Source organism: Pimephales promelas, chromosome 24 (genome assembly GCF_988280905.1).
Source record: "Pimephales promelas chromosome 24, fPimPro1.hap1.1, whole genome shotgun sequence".
Taxonomy (NCBI): Eukaryota; Metazoa; Chordata; class Actinopteri; order Cypriniformes; family Leuciscidae; genus Pimephales; species Pimephales promelas.
In genome coordinates, this window is record NC_142792.1 from 2753762 (window position 1) to 2773176 (window position 19415).

The window sequence follows — 19415 nt, forward strand, 5'->3', positions numbered from 1 at the left end:
AAATCTGCTTCAAAATCCCAGCGCTGTCGTCATCGTGTAAAGCCCGCCCCAACGTTTCTGATTGGTGCCGCGATTTCTGCGGACTGGAAATGGGCTTGAATGAGCTCTGTGCCAGACTAACTTTCAGAGCAAATCTAAATTTTTTTTTTTCAACATTGTATTTACTGATTTTATAAACATTTACATTAAAACAAGCACAGAAAGAAAAAAAAAGTTTAAAAAAAAATAAAAAAAATAACGACAACATCTATACTATACAAATGTCAAGACAATGGTACATTTATAACATAATTTGTTATTCCTGGTTACACCGAAAATAAACTATTTGGTTCAGCTTCCTTAAAAAATCTAAATTTGCCGGAAGTTGTCTGGGTTTTCCCAGGCTAAAACAATGGGACTCTGGGCCAATCAATTCCCAGGATCGTTTGTAATTACTTGATGAAAGTTAAAAAATGTTATTGTCAATCAAACTGATTTGAATGTATCGTTCCGACCATTTTGTGAACTGGTTCAAATGAGTAAGTGAACATAACCTATTCTAAAGAATGATCCAATAACAAAACAAACACTGAATGTGGGAATAATAACTAGTAGTCATTCAAATTCAAGAATCTTATGAAAAGTCGCAAGATGAGTTATTTCGTGAACAAAAAAAAAACAACCTGACAAATTAATTTATGAATTGAATTTCCTGTTTGACATCTGAAATGTAACACGAGTGCCTCCAACCAGAGAAAATTAAAGGACATACGGTCTAAAAAAAACAGAAAATCTGTTTCTTCTGTAAGTGGGTCGGTGTTTTCGTTGAGCTGAGCTGCACACGGGCAACAATTACAGCAGGAAGAAAGCTCAATCCTCTGAGGAGATGCTCTATTGTCGGATGATAAGGGCGAGAGGGAAACGGATCCACCCAGAGCTCTTGAACTGATTTTTAGCTGCAGGGTTTGAGTGCATTGTTTCTATTCCTGAGCTCTGGAGACACACCTGGACACATGACACACTAAACATCACTCCACAACCTCCAATTACAGCACAGAGCCACACAAACCACATTTCAGCAGCTTCACTCAATAGGCACATCCAGACATGAGTCACGTCTTGAGCGGCTCCTTCAAAAGAGGAGGAAATGCTTCAGCTTTGGGCAGAAATCCTATTTTCCTGCTGTTTGACAGCAGCATAAACATAGAAATGCAACATGTGTCATTACCAGACAAGAGCTCGGCTTTCTCTCTCACACCGCAGAATCTTATATCACAGAATGAGAAATAATTATATATCACAGTGACCATTTTTTTGCTGGAAATGCAACAAAAAGTGTTTATTTTTATTAAATAACTATGTAGAAATGCCTGATTTTTCGATATTCCAGCTAAATAAATACTTAAAAATGATAAGCCCTTCATCTAAATTTGATTATTACTACTTTTTGATAAAACTGATGGGCAAGAGACCATATTTTGAAATGCATTAATTTGTTGAACTGTTGTTTTCTCTCTCTCTCTCCTCAATTCAATAGACCATTTTGCAAGATGTAAACAACACTGGTCCAGAAACACTTCCTGTTTCAGTTTGTAACTGTTTTCTTTATTTCACATGTAAAGAAAACATCTTAAAGATGTTTTTTTAACTTTTTGATTCAGTTTTATATGTTCTGTTGGTTGTATTTTATCCCAGCTTTTATGTAGTGTTAAAAAACTGAAACAGGAAGTGCTTCTGGACCAGTGTTGTTTACATCTTGCAAAATGGTCTATAGATATATATAGCAGATATATGGTGTGTGGCATAATCTCACATTGATGAGACACAATAAATAATGTCAAGCCGTCCAGCCCCCCTCTCACCCACGCAATATCACTTAAAGTGTCAATTTCACTACATTTAATGTGTGAGTCACTCCTGATTCCAAGGCAAATCAGCCATAGCCATGTTAAATCTGTCCAAGATGATTTTCACAGTATGAAGCATCAACACAACTAGAAACAAATCAGCTCCAGACAACCGTGGGCGAATTATGGATATTTTCATCTCGGTTTATGTTGTTTAAATTAACGTAACAAAACAAAAGCATACTGCTAAACTTCCCATTTATATCCTCGGCAGTGTTGGATGTAACTAATTACTAAGTAATTAGTTACTGTAATTTAATTACTTTTCCATTGAAAGGGATTACTCTTCATTTATCTGTAATTTAATTACAGTTACTTCTGATGTAATTGAGGTAAATACTGTGTATAGATCAATCCGATCTCACAGCGATTTGTATGCATTTCATGAGGTGTCTAAATTGTACTACCGCATTCGTATGAATTATTGTAAAATATGTATGAAAAAAGTGTGAAATGTCATGAGATCAGACATAAAACAATAGTGGGTTTAACATCAAAATGTATTGTCTGATGTTAAAAAGTATGTTTTTATAATGTAACCTGGTCAGTTTAAGGATAATTCATGCAATTTCATAGTATTTATTTGAAAGAATTAAAACAGATTCATGTCTATTCTTGTATTAGTCAGCTGGTTGAGATTGATATGGGATTTTGAAAGTAATTAGTAATTAAAAGTAATTAAATACTTTTTAAAGAGAGTAATTAGTACAGTAATCTAATTACACTTTTGAAGAGGTAATTAGTAACTAGTAATTAATTACTTTTTTAGAGTAACTTACCCAACACTGATCCTCGGTTGCTTTCATTAGGTCCATCACATCAAGAGAATGTGTAAATAAAGGACTTGTGAGCTTGTCTACTAGATTTAGACCTTTCAACATTGAAAAGTGAGATATAGCCAGGTAAACTGGGTCAATTCAGTGACCCAGATTTAAGTTTCATGCAGGGAAAACAAAGCCAAACACAGAGAGAAGATGTTTGCTTTTCCTGCTGTGTCAGCGTTCTTATTCGGATGCTCATCGACACATTAGAGCCGCACGATTATGGAGAAATTAAGAATCACTTTTTTTTTTTTTTAAACAGAGATCATGATTCTTGCATGAGGAACAATTCTGACAAAATGTTGCCATGTGGCCAAAATGGCACAAAAATTGTTCCCGCATACCCCTCTGTCACTGTGTAGTTTCGCCCCGTCTGGATAATGATGATTTTTTTGGAATACAATACTCTTATTAAGTGGATTGTATCAACTTATTTAGGTTGCATCAATTCCATATTATGATCATACACTGAAAGCACAGGAAGTGAAGTAAATGATGGAGCGACTGAAAAGGATATCGTTCCAGAACCAATAAAACCAGGTGATGTACATCCAGAACTTAGTGGCCATATAGATGCCCAGAGGAAGAGCGCTATGCATGGAGTGATCAAAGAAAGACCTAGAAACAGAGACGAAATGTTAGCCATGATGGTCCACACTCGCATCAGAATCCATTAAAAGCCTGAGCAGCACCACAGATGGCTATAATGGCATGCACGTCATACTTGGAAAGGAACTGCACGACGAGCCACACCGCCGCATACATCACACCCTTGATGAGCCAAGAGTCAATGTCCAGATCGGCGATAAATCCCACCAACCAAATCACCATGAACGGAGTTCCCAACATCACCTTCTGCCTGAACTCCTGCGAACAGACACAGAAGTCAAAGTCTGGGGGCGGGATCACAAAAATCTTCTAATTCTAGGAAGTTCGGAAGTAAATCTCACATTTTTAAGCTCTTAAAGGGACACTCCACCCATTTGCATTAAAGGAGAACTCCGGCACAAAATGAACCTTTGGTCAAATTACACATTGCTACCTAGTCAACCGTTATCTGAGATTTGTTTTCATGATTGCCGGATGTAAATAGTTTATCTCAAAAAACAGTTTAGCCTATAACGCTAGTATAATGCTAGTATATAGGGCATAGAGTAATGACAAATAAAAATCGCTTGTTATTACCACTAACAAGGCTCAAAATAGCCCCACACCAACACGACAGCATAACAAGGGTCCTTACATTCAAACCGAAGCATTGAGAACTTTGTCAGTGTTTAATAAGCAGATATTTTATACACACAGTCAACTTCGCGAATACAGGAAGAAGCCATCTTTGAAAAATAGTCTCTACCAGTCGATCTACGAACGCCGATCCAAGTGCGCTGAACTGTGCAGAACCTCATATGGTCCATTGTTTCCGGAAGAAACACAAACCGCTTTCTTCTCATCAATATGTAGATGTAGACTACTGTTCGCGCTCACCTCATCACCTTATTCACATCTCACCAGCGCACTTGGATCGGCGTTCGTAGATCGACTGATAGAGACTATTTTTCAAAGATGGCTTCTTCCTGTATTCGCGAAGTTGACTGTGTGTATAAAATATCTTCTTGACAAAGTTCTCAATGCTTCGGTTTGAATGTAGGGACTCTTATTATGCTGTCGTTTTAGTGTGGGGCTATTTTGAGCCTTGTTAGTGGTAATAACAAGCGATTTTTATTTGTCATTACTCTATGCACTATATACTAGCATTATACTAGCGTTATAGGCTAAACTGTTTTTAGAGATAAAACTATTTACATTCGGCAATCATGAAAACAAATCTCAGATAACGGTTGAATAGGTAGCAATGTGTAATTAGACCAAAGGTTCATTTTGTGCCGGAGTTCTCCTTTAAGCTTTCCATTGTTAGAAACCTAGTCATACAATTGAATGGTCGTGCAACACTCTAATTTTGAGACGAGAGAAATCTTTCAGTTGCTTTACCTTGTCCATTTTGAGTCGTTTCAGGTACGAGGGGCTGTCGTAACCTTTGGCCTGTCTGGCCTCCTGCAAATGATTTATCATCCACACATTTTTCCTCTGTTTGGCCAGATCCAGCGGCGTCTCCCCCTGCCACCCACAAATACTATCAGATGTCATGTACACACATCATTTCAGTGTGCTGGTGTGTCCGTCTGGACTTTACCTTGATGTTCTGTGCATCGACGTTAGCATTGGCGTCCAGCAGCAGACTGATGACCGTAGTGTTTCCGGCCAGAACCGCCCAGTGCAGCGCCGTGTTCTTATGATATTTATCACCCAGATTCACCGACACGTTAAACGTCAGCAACAGCCGTGTTGGGTCAACACTGCGGGAGATCACACCTATTAGCTTTACATTTTAACAATGGAAAATGAAAACATTTCCTCTCACACACACACACACACCTGTGCGTCCGATAAGCCGCCCACATCAAAGGGGTCATGCCATTCTGATCCATCATATCAACATCCTGGAGGACGACACATAAAAAATGATACATTAAAGTAGGATCAGGCTGAGATCAAATGCAATGGGTTCATGTAATAGACCATTTTGCAAGATGTAAACAACACTGGTCCAGAAACACTTCCTGTTTCAGTTTGTAACTGTTTTCTTTATTTCACATGTAAAGAAAAAATAACTTTTTGATTCGGTTTTATATGTTCTGTTGGTTGTATTTTATCCCAGCTTTTATGTAGCGTTAAAAAACTGAAACAGGAAGTGCTTCTGGACCAGTTTTGTTTACATCTTGCAAAATGGTCTATATCTTTCCTAGAGGTCAAACTGCTGTGGATAGAAATGTCACAAACGCCCCCTGCAGGCTGAAATGGACTAAGCAGGAGAAAAAGCAACATATAATGAATAGACTATACTACATTTAAAGGGATACTCCACCGTTTTTTCATATTAAACTATATTATTCCCTTAAGTAAGACAAGTTGATAGCTCTTTCGTCTCAGTGCGTGCACCCAATCGCTCTGGCACGCGAGACAGCAACCAGACAGTTTCTGGTCTCATTGACTTAATAAGACCAGAAACTGTCTGGTTACTGATAATCTTCAAAGTATCAGAAAATCGACTGAATGCATTGGAAAACGGTAAAACTCAACTGTTTAACTCTGGGGGAGTTGTAAATTGAGCCTATTTCCAAAAAAAAAAGTCGAGTATCCCTTTAATTATTGCTGGATGTTGATCCAATAAGATGCAGGAGATAAAATATGCACACTAACATCCATTAAGGCTATTTGAGACTTATTATGCCCTTAAATCTCATACAACTTTTTTCGCACACATCTTTTTTAATCCCAAATGCAAATGAAACCCTGCCCCCTGGATGAGACATTTTGATGGTTACTTTATTTTCGTCATGTTTTCCCGGGTAGCTCCGCCCACAAGGAAATCCCGTCAGCTCAAAATAGCTACAAGATAATCAAAGGTATTCTGACTGGTTTTGGTTTTGATGAGACCAGCGTCACACAGAACGTTTCATGAAGAGTCTTTATATAAACAAGCGTACCTGTCCCTTGGCAATGAGGTAAGCCACAATGGAGGTGTGTCCAAACTGAGCGGCCAGGTGCACACAACTGCAACCCTCCCCATCGATGAGAGACGGATCAGCACCATACTTCATTAACTGCACCACCATGGAGAGATGGCCCTGTCTGAAGGAGAGAGAGCGGACGAGTGTCATTCACAGATATAATTAAAGGAGATTGTGGACAAAGCTGGTACTGCAATCACTTTCAAATTAGGGTGTAGGGTGGCGCATCAGACCAAAACACAATACCATACAGTATGCACAATATGATTTAATACTTACATGTATTTGATTCAGATATACTGTATACTTTGTATACCTACCAATTTATATGAAATCTGCTGTATACAACAAATCACACACCACTTATGCAATTTAGAATAAATATACTATTAAAGTATTTTTTAATATTTTAAATTAGCTTTCATCAGTTTATTTCATTTTTAGTTTAATTTACAGTAATATTATGCCCTTTTATTTGTATATATTTAGCTTTAACTTTTACTAGTTTTTGTAATAAAAAAAATCTATTTAATAATTCAACTTAAAGGGTTAGTTCACTCAAATATGAAAAAAAGTCATTAATTACTCACTCACTCATGTCTTTCCAAACCCGTAAGACTTTTGTTCATCTTCAAAACACAAATGAAGATCTTTTTGATGAAACCAGAGTGATTTTGTCTCTTTCGCAAATTTGGACTAAACCACTCCATTCAAATGAATTAGTTTTACGATCTCTTGACGTAAACTTTTTGAAGCGTCAAAGAGGTAGCTGTCAATGGAGGTACAGAAACCTGCCTGATTTATTTAAAATTAGGTATGGGCAACGATTAATCGCGATTAATCGCATCCAAAATAAAAGTTTGTGTTTACATAATAAATGTGTGTATAATACATTTAATTTGTATATATAAATACCCACACATGCATGTTTATATTTAAGAAAAATGTGTTATTAATATATCAAATATTTATATTTATATATAATATTAATTGTGAATAAATATATACATGCACATATTTCTTAAATATATACATGCATGTGTGGGTATTTATATATACAAATTAATTATACACACTACACAAACATATACCATGTAAACACAAACTTTTATTTTGGATGCGATTAATCGTTGCCCATCCCTATTTAAAATATCTTCATTTTGTTTCAATGACGAGTGAAAGTCTTATGGGTTTTGGAACAACATGATGATTTTTTAATTTTGGGGGTGAACTAATATTTAATATTTTATTTCCGCTTTTGAAAAATGCTTTTAGTTTTAGTTAAAGTTAACAATAACACAGCTCAACTTGAGCATCCATGTCCAGTGTGATGAATGAACCAGAAAGCTCAACAGCATTTTAGTGTATTGATGAATGCTTTGATAAATAGTAAGCAGTGTACAGCATATAGTGGTTGCTCTGCAATAAGTCACCTTGTAGCCCAGTGTAGTGGCGTAGAGTTGAGATCTCCTCCCAGCTGGTCAACTATGGCACCTTTAGATATGTAATGCCTACAAAGAGCAGACAGACAACACTTCTGAAGTGAGACATCTAGGCTTTATCATACAGCTAAACGTCTGTCTCAGATTCAGGAAAGGAAGTTGAATGTGTATACAATACGCAAATAAGACACAGACAGATACGTACTTGACCAAGTCTATGCGGTTGTTAATTGCCGCCCAATGCAGGAGTGTGACATTTTCTTTATCCGGCTGGCGCACGTCATATCCGGCATCCACCAGCTCACGGCAGCGCTCGAATATGCCATACCTGACACACAAACAGCTCAAATTACACAATAAAACACACAAGCACTAAAGAAACATCCGTTACAAACACAAAAACAATAGTTTCAAATGCACAATGTTTTGCGCTCACTCACAGTACCAAAACAGGACAGAACCAGGCTGCTCAACTGATGTCTTTTGGATGATTTTAATATATAGCTAGATGTTTCTGGGCGTGTGTATGTGTGTGTGTGTATGAGAGACTCACTGGGTGGCTTTGACGATGTCCCAAGTGCTGTAGTCGTCCACGTGGCTCTTGCGGCTAACGCTCTCGCTGTAGCCATGGCTATAGTGACTCGGGGTTTTAATTTCCTGTGGGAGAGAAAGACAGTCAGTTTATCTCTATCATCTCTAGAGCAAACGGATAGAAGGATGAGTGATGGATGGCACAGAGGATCTTGGACACGACATGTCTTATATACAGAGAGTCTCCATCTCTGCTATCTCACTCAAACACACACTGCTGAAATAAAACTGAAAGGTGTTTTTAAAGGGGCTGTATCCTGGAAAACAGGATTGTCTTGCTCGTTTGAAATGTGTCGTGTAAAAACTTGAAGAAATCCAATAAAAACTAGAAATTAGTTTTTAAGATTTCAAAGTCTTCATTTGGAGACTTTGAAATTGGTAGAGATAGGCAGGCCACGCAAAACAAAATCTTACAAGTTATTGCTTAACTTTAACAACACTAGCCTGTTTTTTTCCCCTCCGGTCTCGGTCTTGGTCTCGACTTCAACTTGGCCTTGGTCTCACTCTCGACTTGGTCTTGGTCTTGGTCTAGACTTGATCTCTGCTCTCGGTAGTGTCTTGGTCTCGGTTTAGGCGGTCTTGATCTTGACTTGGTCTCGGCCTTGGTCTAGACTTGGTCTCGGTATCGACTTGGTCTAGACTTGATCTCTGCTCTTGGTAGTGTCTTGGTCTCGGTTTAGGCGGTCTTGATCTTGACTTGGTCTCGGTCTTGGTCTCGACTTCAACTTGGTCTCGGTCTTGACTTGGTCTTGGTCTCGGTCTTGGTCTAGACTTGATCTCTGCTCTCGGTAGTGTCTTGGTCTCGGTTTAGGCGGTCTTGATCTTGACTTGGTCTCGGCCTTGGTCTAGACTTGGTCTCGGTATCGACTTGGTCTTGGTCTAGACTTGATCTCTGCTCTTGGTAGTGTCTTGGTCTCGGTTTAGGCGGTCTTGATCTTGACTTGGTCTTGGTCTCGACTTCAACTTGGTCTCGGTCTTGACTTGGTCTTGGTCTCGGTCTAGACTTGATCTCTGCTCTTGGTAGTGTCTTGGTCTCGGTTTAGGCGGTCTTGATCTTGACTTGGTCTTGGTCTCGACTTCAACTTGGTCTCGGTCTTGACTTGGTCTTGGTCTCGGTCTAGACTTGATCTCTGCTCTCGGTAGTGTCTTGGTTTCGGTTTAGGCGGTCTTGATCTTGACTTGGTCTCGGCCTTGGTCTAGACTTGGTCTTGGTATCGACTTGGTCTCTGCTCTTGGTAGCGTCTGGGTCTCGGTTTAGGCGGTCTTGACACCAAGTCTACCACATTTACATGTAAACCCCTTTCCAGTCCATGCTGAGGTTAGCTAATCATAACAAACTGCCATGTATGCATCATCTTAAAGGTACACCAGTAAAAACAGTCTGTTTAATACTCATATCATAATATCACCAAGAAGGGAGACAATGTTTCTGACCTGTTTTTGTCTATTAACTTTGTCTAACATTATAATTAGAGTAATAACCCCTGAGACTGCTGCTGATGCTCAGGTCAGGGGGTGTTTGATGACCAGCAGATGTCCAGAGGCTTCAGCTCTATTGATTGGTGGGGAGGGTCTCTGTCTATTGTATTAAAGGCCCAGGGGATGCTGATGTCTGATAGAAACCCCCCAAATCACCCGAGCCATTTTGACATGAACCATCTTTATCCTTTTCACTTTTCCAGAAACCCGTATTTATTCATTCTATTACATATTTCCACCACTCAGAGACAACTCAACTAGCGCAGCCCTGCCCCTTGTTGATTCATTTTTTGTCTCCTTTATAAATTCAGATTTTGTCCCTCCAAATTAACATAGAAAATGTAAGATGACAAAAAATCTATGTATATAAAACCTTGCGTTAATAAACCAAATACTATACTTTATAATTATAAACCACAATCGTAGAAAAAGTCCTCAATATACAGTAATAATATCAGACTAGTTGTTGTTACTCTTCTGAAAAACACAGTTTACCATATTACACACCAGAAAATTCAAGTATATGTCTAAAAACACAGTAAAATTAGATTCCTTCTAACAAAATCTTGAAACAGATGCAAAGGGCAAACAGAAAACCCCCACAGGACACAGGGGAGTCCTGGCAAACACACCGAGCTCCCTGTGCCTGTGTGTGTCAGAGAAATGCCAGGCCAGCAGAGATGAGACATGCACACACACACTGGCCAGATATTCACATATATAATAATGACAGTATGCATTCATAATCGGAAAATAAAAGTCTGACACTCACTTTATCAACACAAAGATTCAGCGAGCAGTCACATGACTACACACTTTCAGAGGAAACCCCAGTGAGATTATCTGAATGTCACAGTTACCCTCCAGCAAAGCATCCAGAAAGAGAGAATCTGCGTGAAGGGGATATAAATTGACATCCGATCGAGTCAAATCTTTATTTCTAAAAGGCTCTCCAATAGGTCAGAGGTCAGTCCAACAGTACTGAGATGATGATCCATCACAATTTACAGCCACCAAGCAGCTGGAAAAAATCAATAAGTCCAAAAATATATTGAATATACAACAATATACCGTGCCACAATATATCGCAATACAAAAATGCAACAATACGTATCCTAGATAGTGACAATAATATGTATTGTGGATAGTCCCCCCAAAATAAATATTAGCCTACTGTGTGAGAAAAAAGAGTTTTAGTGTCAGTACTATATTGAACTAGGGATGGGCAACGATTAATCGCGATTAATCGCATCCAAAATAAAAGTTTGTGTTTACGTAATATATGTGTGTGTGGTGTTTATTTTATTATTTTATTTATATTATTAGGGGTTCAAGCACGAAGTGCTGAAACCCTATTGTTTTTGTACTGATTTTTATTAGGGGTTCAAGCACGAAGTGCTGAAACCCTATTGTTTTTGTACTGATTTTTAGGGGTTCAAGCACGAAGTGCTGAAACCCTATTGTTTTTGTACTGATTTTTATTAGGGGTTCAAGCACGAAGTGCTGAAACCCTATTGTTTTTGTACTGATTTTTATTAGGGGTTCAAGCACGAAGTGCTGAAACCCTATTGTAATTGTATTGATTTTTATTATTATTATTATTATTATTCTCCCCTAAAACGCATCGTGCAGCCCAAACCGTAAGGGCTAGAGCTCTGAAACTTTGTCAGATGGTAGTACAAAAATCGAGGAGAGGTTATCAAATTATGAGCCCAATTGGCCCATAGGTGGCGCTATAGCGACCAATTGCGCGAAACGGCTCATAACTCCTAGACCGTAAGTCGTACACTCAAGTGTCTTATATCATTGGAAAGCTGGTCACCTGACGAAAAAAACGTATATCTCCGATTTCATTTCGGGTATGGAAATTTTTCCGCCATTTTGAATTTTGTCGAAAAACTACTTTTGCGAACTAGTCCCTGGTTTTTTGCCCGATCGGAACCAAACCAGTGCAGAAATGTTCTCTGGAGTCTGAAGATCAATAATTATCAAAAAAATGTTGAAATTTCTATTTCCGGTCGCTAGGGGAAGCAAAATAAACGTTGTGGGAGGAGCCTATTTTACTAAATTGGCTATAACTCAAGAAGTAAATGAGATATCTTCACCAAACTCGGTACACATGTGTACGAGTTCAATTTGAGGTCACAGTAAAAAAATAGCGACGATTGAACACTAGTTGGCGCTATAATATGAAAAAAACATAAAAAGGGCTATGACCACATGACCGTTAGTCCGATTGACTTGAAAATTGGTATGCAGTGTCTTGGACCAAGGCCCCATGTATATCTATGAGGACATTGGCGTATCTAAAAAAACATGGCCGCCATCGGCCAATGAAGTTTGTGCATCTATGAAACAAGGTTAACGAAGGCCGATCAGAACGAAACTCGTTGGGCATGTTTGACTCATGGCCCTAGAGGTCTGTAAGAATTTTGAAAGAAATCGGCCACTAGTTGGCGCTAACGAGTTTTATGGCTCTGTTATCACGTGGTGTTGCACACACCCCCACAATATGTATATCAATTGATAGATCTCCTCACGCTGAACAACTTTGCCTCAAGAACAATTGCTGTCAATCAAATCGTTCGTTAAATATTCACGAATATGTTAAAAAGGTACTTTTGCGAACTAGTCCCTGGTTTTTTGCCGGATCGGAACCAGACCAGTCTAGGACAATTCTTTGGACACTCTAGATCAATAATTATCAAAAAAAAAGTTGAACTGTGTCATTTGTTTTGCTATAACAGGGTCATTAATAAAAGGGGGCATGACAAAATGCACCCAAAAGCCTATAAATCCTAAAGGAAAAGTCAGAACTTCACAAAAATTGATGAGCACATGTGTCATAACTTATTCAACAAGCATGCAAAGTTTCATGGAGATCGGACTATAGGTGGCGCTATAACTGTTAAAAATGTTAAAAACAATGTATTCCCTATGGTAAATTGCCATTATTGAAACTTAAACCTTAATGTCTTTTGATGCTTTTGTGCTTAAAGGCCTTCAAGGCCTAAACTGCTTGAACCCCGCTAAATGCTGCTTGCAGCTTTAATTATTATTATTATTATTATTATTCTCCCCTAAAACGCATCGTGCAGCCCAAACCGTAAGTGCTGGAGCTCTGAAACTTTGTCAGATGGTAGTACAAAAATCGAGGAGAGGTTATCAAATTATGACCCCGATTGGCCCATAGGTGGCGCTATAGCAACCAATTGCGCGAAACTGCTCATAACTCCTAGACCGTAAGTCGTACGCTCAAGTGTCTTATATCATTGGAAAGCTGGTCGCCTGATGAAAAAAATGTATATCTCCGATTTCATTTCCGTCATGATAGATTTTCCGTCATTTTGAATTTTGTCGAAAAACTACTTTTGCGAACTAGTCCCTGGTTTTTTGCCCGATCGGAACCAAACCAGTGCAGGAATGTTCTCTGGAGTCTGAAGATCAATAATTATCAAAAAAATGTTGAAAAAGTCTCTTTGCGGTCGCTAGGGGGCGCAAAATAAATGTTGTGGGAGGAGCCTATTTTACTAAAATGGCTATAACTCGAGAAGTAAATGAGATATCCTCAACAAACTCGGTACACATATGTATAAGCTCAATTTGAGGTCACAGTAAAAAAATCGCCACGATGGAACACTAGGTGGCGCTATAAAACGAATAAAACTAAAAAAGGGCTCTGACCAGCTGACCGTTAGTCCGATTGACTTGAAAATTGGTATGCAGTGTCTTTGTCCAAGGCCCCATGTATGTGTATGAGGACATTGGTGTATCTCAAAAAACATGGCCGCCATCGGCCAATGAAGTTTGAGCACCTATAAAACAAGGTTAACGAAGGCCGATCGGAACGAAACTCGTTGGGCATGTTTGACTCATGGCCCTAGAGGTCTGTAAGAATTTTGAAAGAAATCGGCCACTAGTTGGCGCTAACGAGTTTTATGGCTCTGTTATCACGTGGTGTTGCACACACCCCCATAATATGTATATCAATTGATAGATCTCCTCATGCTGAACAACTTTGCCTCAAGAACCATTGCTGTCAATCAAATCGTTCGGTAAATATTCACGAATATGTTAAAAACCTACTTTTGCGAACTAGTCCCTGGTTTTTTGCCCGATCGGAACCAGACCAGTCTGGGACAATTCTTTGGACTCTCTAGATCAATAATTATCCAAAAAAGTTGAACTTTGTCATTTGTTTTGCTATAACAGGGTCATTTATAAAAGGGGGCATGACAAAATGCACCCAAAAGCCTATAAATCCTAAAGGAAAAGTCAGAACTTCACAAAAATTGATGAGCACATGTGTCATAACGTATTCAATAAGCATGCAAAGTTTCATGGAGATCGGACTATAGGTGGCGCTATAACTGTTAAAAATTTTAAAAACAATGTATTCCCTATGGTAAATTGCCATTATTGAAACTTAAACCTTAATGTCTTTTGATGCTTTTGTGCTTAAAGGCCTTAAAGGCCTAAACTGCTTGAACCCCGCTAAATGCTGCTTGCAGCTTTAATTAGGGGTTCAAGCACGAAGTGCTGAAACCCTATTGTTTTTGTACTGATTTTTATTATTATTATTATTATTATTATTCTCCCCTAAAACGCATCGTGCAGCCCAAACCGTAAGTGCTGGAGCTCTGAAACTTTGTCAGATGGTAGTACAAAAATCGAGGAGAGGTTATCAAATTATGACCCCGATTGGCCCATAGGTGGCGCTATAGCAACCAATTGCGCGAAACCGCTCATAACTCCTAGACCGTAAGTCGTACGCTCAAGTGTCTTATATCATTGGAAAGCTGGTCACCTGATGAAAAAAATGTATATCTCCGATTTCATTTCCGTCATGATAGATTTTCCGTCATTTTGAATTTTGTCGAAAAACTACTTTTGCGAACTAGTCCCTGGTTTTTTGCCCGATCGGAACCAAACCAGTGCAGGAATGTTCTCTGGAGTCTGAAGATCAATAATTATCAAAAAAATGTTGAAAAAGTCTCTTTGGGGTCGCTAGGGGGCGCAAAATAAATGTTGTGGGAGGAGCCTATTTTACTAAAATGGCTATAACTCGAGAAGTAAATAAGATATCTTGACCAAACTCGGTACACATGTGTAAGAGTTCAATTTGAGGTCACAGTAAAAAAAATAGCGACGATTGAACACTAGGTGGCGCTATAACATGAAAAAAACATAAAAAGGGCTATGACCACATGACCGTTAGTCCGATTGACTTGAAAATTTGTATGCAGTGTCTTGGACCAAGGCCCCATGTATATCTATGAGGACATTGGCGTATCTAAAAAAACATGGCCGCCATTGGCCAATGAAGTTTGAGCATAGATGAAACAAGGTTAACGAAGGCCGATCGGAACGAAACTCGTTGGGCATGTTTGACTCATGGCCCTAGAGGTCTGTAAGAATTTTGAAAGAAATCGGCCACTAGTTGGCGCTAACGAGTTTTATGGCTCTGTTATCACGTGGTGTTGCACACACCCCCACAATATGTATATCAATTGATAGATCTCCTCATGCTGAACAACTTTGCCTCAAGAACCATTGCTGTCAATCAAATCGTTCGTTAAATATTCACGAATATGTCAAAAACGTACTTTTGCGAACTAGTCCCTGGTTTTTTGCCGGATCGGAACCAGACCAGTCTAGGACAATTCTTTGGACACTCTAGATCAATAATTATCAAAAAAAAGTTGAACTTTGTCATTTAATTTGCTATAACAGGGTCATTTATTAAAGGGGGCATGACAAAATGCACCCAAAAGCCTATAAATCCTAAAGGAAAAGTCAGAACTTCACAAAAATTGATGAGCACATGTGTCATAACTTATTCAACAAGCATGCAAAGTTTCATGGAGATCGGACTATAGGTGGCGCTATAACTGTTAAAAATGTTAAAACAATGTATACCCTATAGTAAATTGCCATTATTGAAACTTAAAACTTAATGTCTTTTGATGCTTTTGTGCTTAAAGGCCTTAAAGGCCTAAGCTGCTTGAACCCCGCTAAATGCTGCTTGCAGCTTTAATTATTATTATTATTATTATTATTCTCCCCTAAAACGCATCGTGCAGCCCAAACCGTAAGTGCTGGAGCTCTGAAACTTTGTCAGATGGTAGTACAAAAATCGAGGAGAGGTTATCAAATTATGACCCCGATTGGCCCATAGGTGGCGCTATAGCAACCAATTGCGCGAAACTGCTCATAACTCCTAGACCGTAAGTCGTACGCTCAAGTGTCTTATATCATTGGAAAGCTGGTCACCTGATGAAAAAAATGTATATCTCCGATTTCATTTCCGTCATGATAGATTTTCCGTCATTTTGAATTTTGTTGAAAAACTACTTTTGCGAACTAGTCCCTGGTTTTTTGCCCGATCGGAACCAAACCAGTGCAGGAATGTTCTCTGGAGTCTGAAGATCAATAATTATCAAAAAAATGTTGAAAAAGTCTCTTTGCGGTCGCTAGGGGGCGCAAAATAAATGTTGTGGGAGGAGCCTATTTTACTAAAATGGCTATAACTCGAGAAGTAAATGAGATATCCTCAACAAACTCGGTACACATATGTATAAGCTCAATTTGAGGTCACAGTAAAAAAATCGCCACGATGGAACACTAGGTGGCGCTATAAAACGAATAAAACTAAAAAAGGGCTCTGACCAGCTGACCGTTAGTCCGATTGACTTGAAAATTGGTATGCAGTGTCTTTGTCCAAGGCCCCATATATGTGTATGAGGACATTGGTGTATCTCAAAAAACATGGCCGCCATCGACCAATGAAGTTTGAGCACCTATAAAACAAGGTTAACGAAGGCCGATCGGAACGAAACTCGTTGGGCATGTTTGACTCATGCCCCTAGAGGTCTGTAAGAATTTTGAAAGAAATCGGCCACTAGTTGGCGCTAACGAGTTTTATGGCTCTGTTATCACGTGGTGTTGCACACACCCCCACAATATGTATATCAATTGATAGATCTCCTCATGCTGAACAACTTTGCCTCAAGAACCATTGCTGTCAATCAAATTGTTCGTTAAATATTCACCAATATGTTAAAAACCTACTTTTGCGAACTAGTCCCTGGTTTTTTGCCCGATCGGAACCAGACCAGTCTGGGACAATTCTTTGGACTCTCTAGATCAATAATTATCCAAAAAAGTTGAACTTTGTCATTTGTTTTGCTATAACAGGGTCATTTAAAAAAGGGGGCATGACAAAATGCACCCAAAAGCCTATAAATCCTAAAGGAAAAGTCAGAACTTCACAAAAATTGATGAGCACATGTGTTATAACGTATTCAACAAGCATGCACAGTTTCATGGAGATCGGACTATAGGTGGCGCTATAATTGTTAAAAATGTTAAAAACAATGTATACCCTATAGTAAATTGCCATTATTGAAACTTAAAACTTAATGTCTTTTAAAGCTTTTGTGCTTAAAGGCCTTTAAGGCCTAAACTGCTTGAACCCCGCTAAATGCTGCTTGCAGCTTTAATTATTATTATTATTATTATTATTATTCTCCCCTAAAACGCATCGTGCAGCCCAAACCGTAAGTGCTGGAGCTCTGAAACTTTGTCAGATGGTAGTACAAAAATCGAGGAGAGGTTATCAAATTATGACCCCGATTGGCCCATAGGTGGCGCTATAGCGACCAATTGCGCGAAACTGCTCATAACTCCTAGACCGTAAGTCGTACACTGAAGTGTCTTATATCATTGGAAAGCTGGTCACCTGATGAAAAAAATGTATATCTCCGATTTCATTTCCGTCATGATAAATTTTCCGTCATTTTGAATTTTGTCGAAAAACTACTTTTGCGAACTAGTCCCTGGTTTTTTACCCGATTGGAACCAAACCAGTGCAGAAATGTTCTCTGGAGTCTGAAGATCAATAATTATCAAAAAAATGTTGAAATTTCTCGTTCCGGTCGCTAGGGGAAGCAAAATAAACGTTGTGGGAGGAGCCTATTTTACTAAAATGGCTATAACTCGAGAAGTAAATGAGATATCTTCACCAAACTCGGTACACATCTGTAAGAGTTCAATTTGAGGTCACAGTAAAAAAATAGCGACGATTGAACACTAGGTGGCGCTATAACATGAAAAAAACATAAAAAGGGCTATGACCACATGACCGTTAGTCCGATTGACTTGAAAATTGGTATGCAGTGTCTTGGACCAAGGCCCCATGTATATCTATGAGGACATTGGCGTATCTAAAAAAACATGGCCGCCATCGGCCAATGAAGTTTGAGCATCTATGAAACAAGGTTAACGAAGGCCGATCGGAACGAAACTCATTGGGCATGTTTGACTCATGGCCCTAGAGGTCTGTAAGAATTTTGAAAGAAATCGGCCACTAGTTGGCGCTAACGAGTTTAATGGCTCTGTTATCACGTGGTGTTGCACACCCCCCCACAATATGTATATCAATTGATAGATCTCCTCATGCTGAACAACTTTGCCTCAAGAACCATTGCTGTCAATCAAATTGTTCGTTAAATATTCACGAATATGTTAAAAACGTACTTTTGCAAACTAGTCCCTGGTTTTTTGCCCGATCGGAACCAGACCAGTCTAGGATAATTCTTTGGACTCTCTAAATCAATAATTATCAAAAAAAAGTTGAACTTTGTCATTTGTTTTGCTATAACAGGGTCATTTATAAAAGGGGGCATGACAAAATGCACCCAAAAGCCTATAAATCCTAAAGGAAAAGTCAGAACTTCACAAAAATTGATGAGCACATGTGTCAACTTATTCAACAAGCATGCAAAGTTTCATGGAGATCGGACTATAGGTGGCGCTATAACTGTTAAAGATGTTAAAAACAATGTATTCCCTATGGTAAATTGCCATTATTGAAACTTAAACCTTAATGTCTTTTGATGCTTTTGTGCTTAAAGGCCTTAACGGCCTAAACTGCTTGAACCCCGCTAAATGCTGCTTGCAGCTTTAATTAGGGGTTCAAGCACGAAGTGCTGAAACCCTATTGTTTTTGTACTGATTTTTAGGGGTTCAAGCACGAAGTGCTGAAACCCTATTGTAATTGTATTGATTTTTATTATTATTATTAGGTGTTCAAGCACGAAGTGCTGAAAACCTATTGTAATTGTAAGGATTTTTATTATTAGGTGTTCAAGCACGAAGTGCTGAAAACCTATTGTAATTGTAAGGATTTTTATTATTATTATTATTTTTTTTCTGCCGTAAAACGCATCGTGCAGACCAAACCGTAAGGGTTGGAGCTCTGAAACTTTGTCAGATGGTAGTACAAAAATCGAGGAGAGGTTATCAAATTATGAGCCCGATTGGCCCATAGGTGGCGCTATAGCAACCAATTGCGCGAAACTGCTCATAACTCCTAGACCGTAAGTCGTACACTCAAGTGTCTTATATCATTGGAAAGCTGGTCACCTGACGAAAAAAACGTATATCTCCGATTTCATTTCCGCCTGGAAAGATTTTCCGCCATTTTGAATTTTGTCGAAAAACTACTTTTGCGAACTAGTCCCTGGTTTTTTGCCCGATCGGAACCAAACCAGTGCAGAAATGTTCTCTGGAGTCTGAAGATCAATAATTATTGAAAAAAAGTGGAAATTTCTATTTCCGGTCGCT

General features: G+C 38.8%; 1 protein-coding gene across 1 annotated transcript in view; it reads right to left on the reverse strand.

Annotated features, from left to right (window-relative positions):
* Positions 1-19415, reverse strand: part of zdhhc17 (zDHHC palmitoyltransferase 17) — a 59812-nt gene that overhangs the window by 3033 nt on the left and 37364 nt on the right. The window contains exons 2-10 of the mRNA XM_039660761.2: positions 8272-8375; positions 7924-8046; positions 7710-7787; positions 6253-6397; positions 5141-5205; positions 4899-5061; positions 4697-4822; positions 3432-3574; positions 3225-3325 (exon numbers count right to left, since the gene is read on the reverse strand). Of these exons, the coding sequence (XP_039516695.1) occupies positions 3225-3325; positions 3432-3574; positions 4697-4822; positions 4899-5061; positions 5141-5205; positions 6253-6397; positions 7710-7787; positions 7924-8046; positions 8272-8375 (1048 nt within the window). The remainder of the gene's footprint in view (positions 1-3224; positions 3326-3431; positions 3575-4696; positions 4823-4898; positions 5062-5140; positions 5206-6252; positions 6398-7709; positions 7788-7923; positions 8047-8271; positions 8376-19415) is intronic.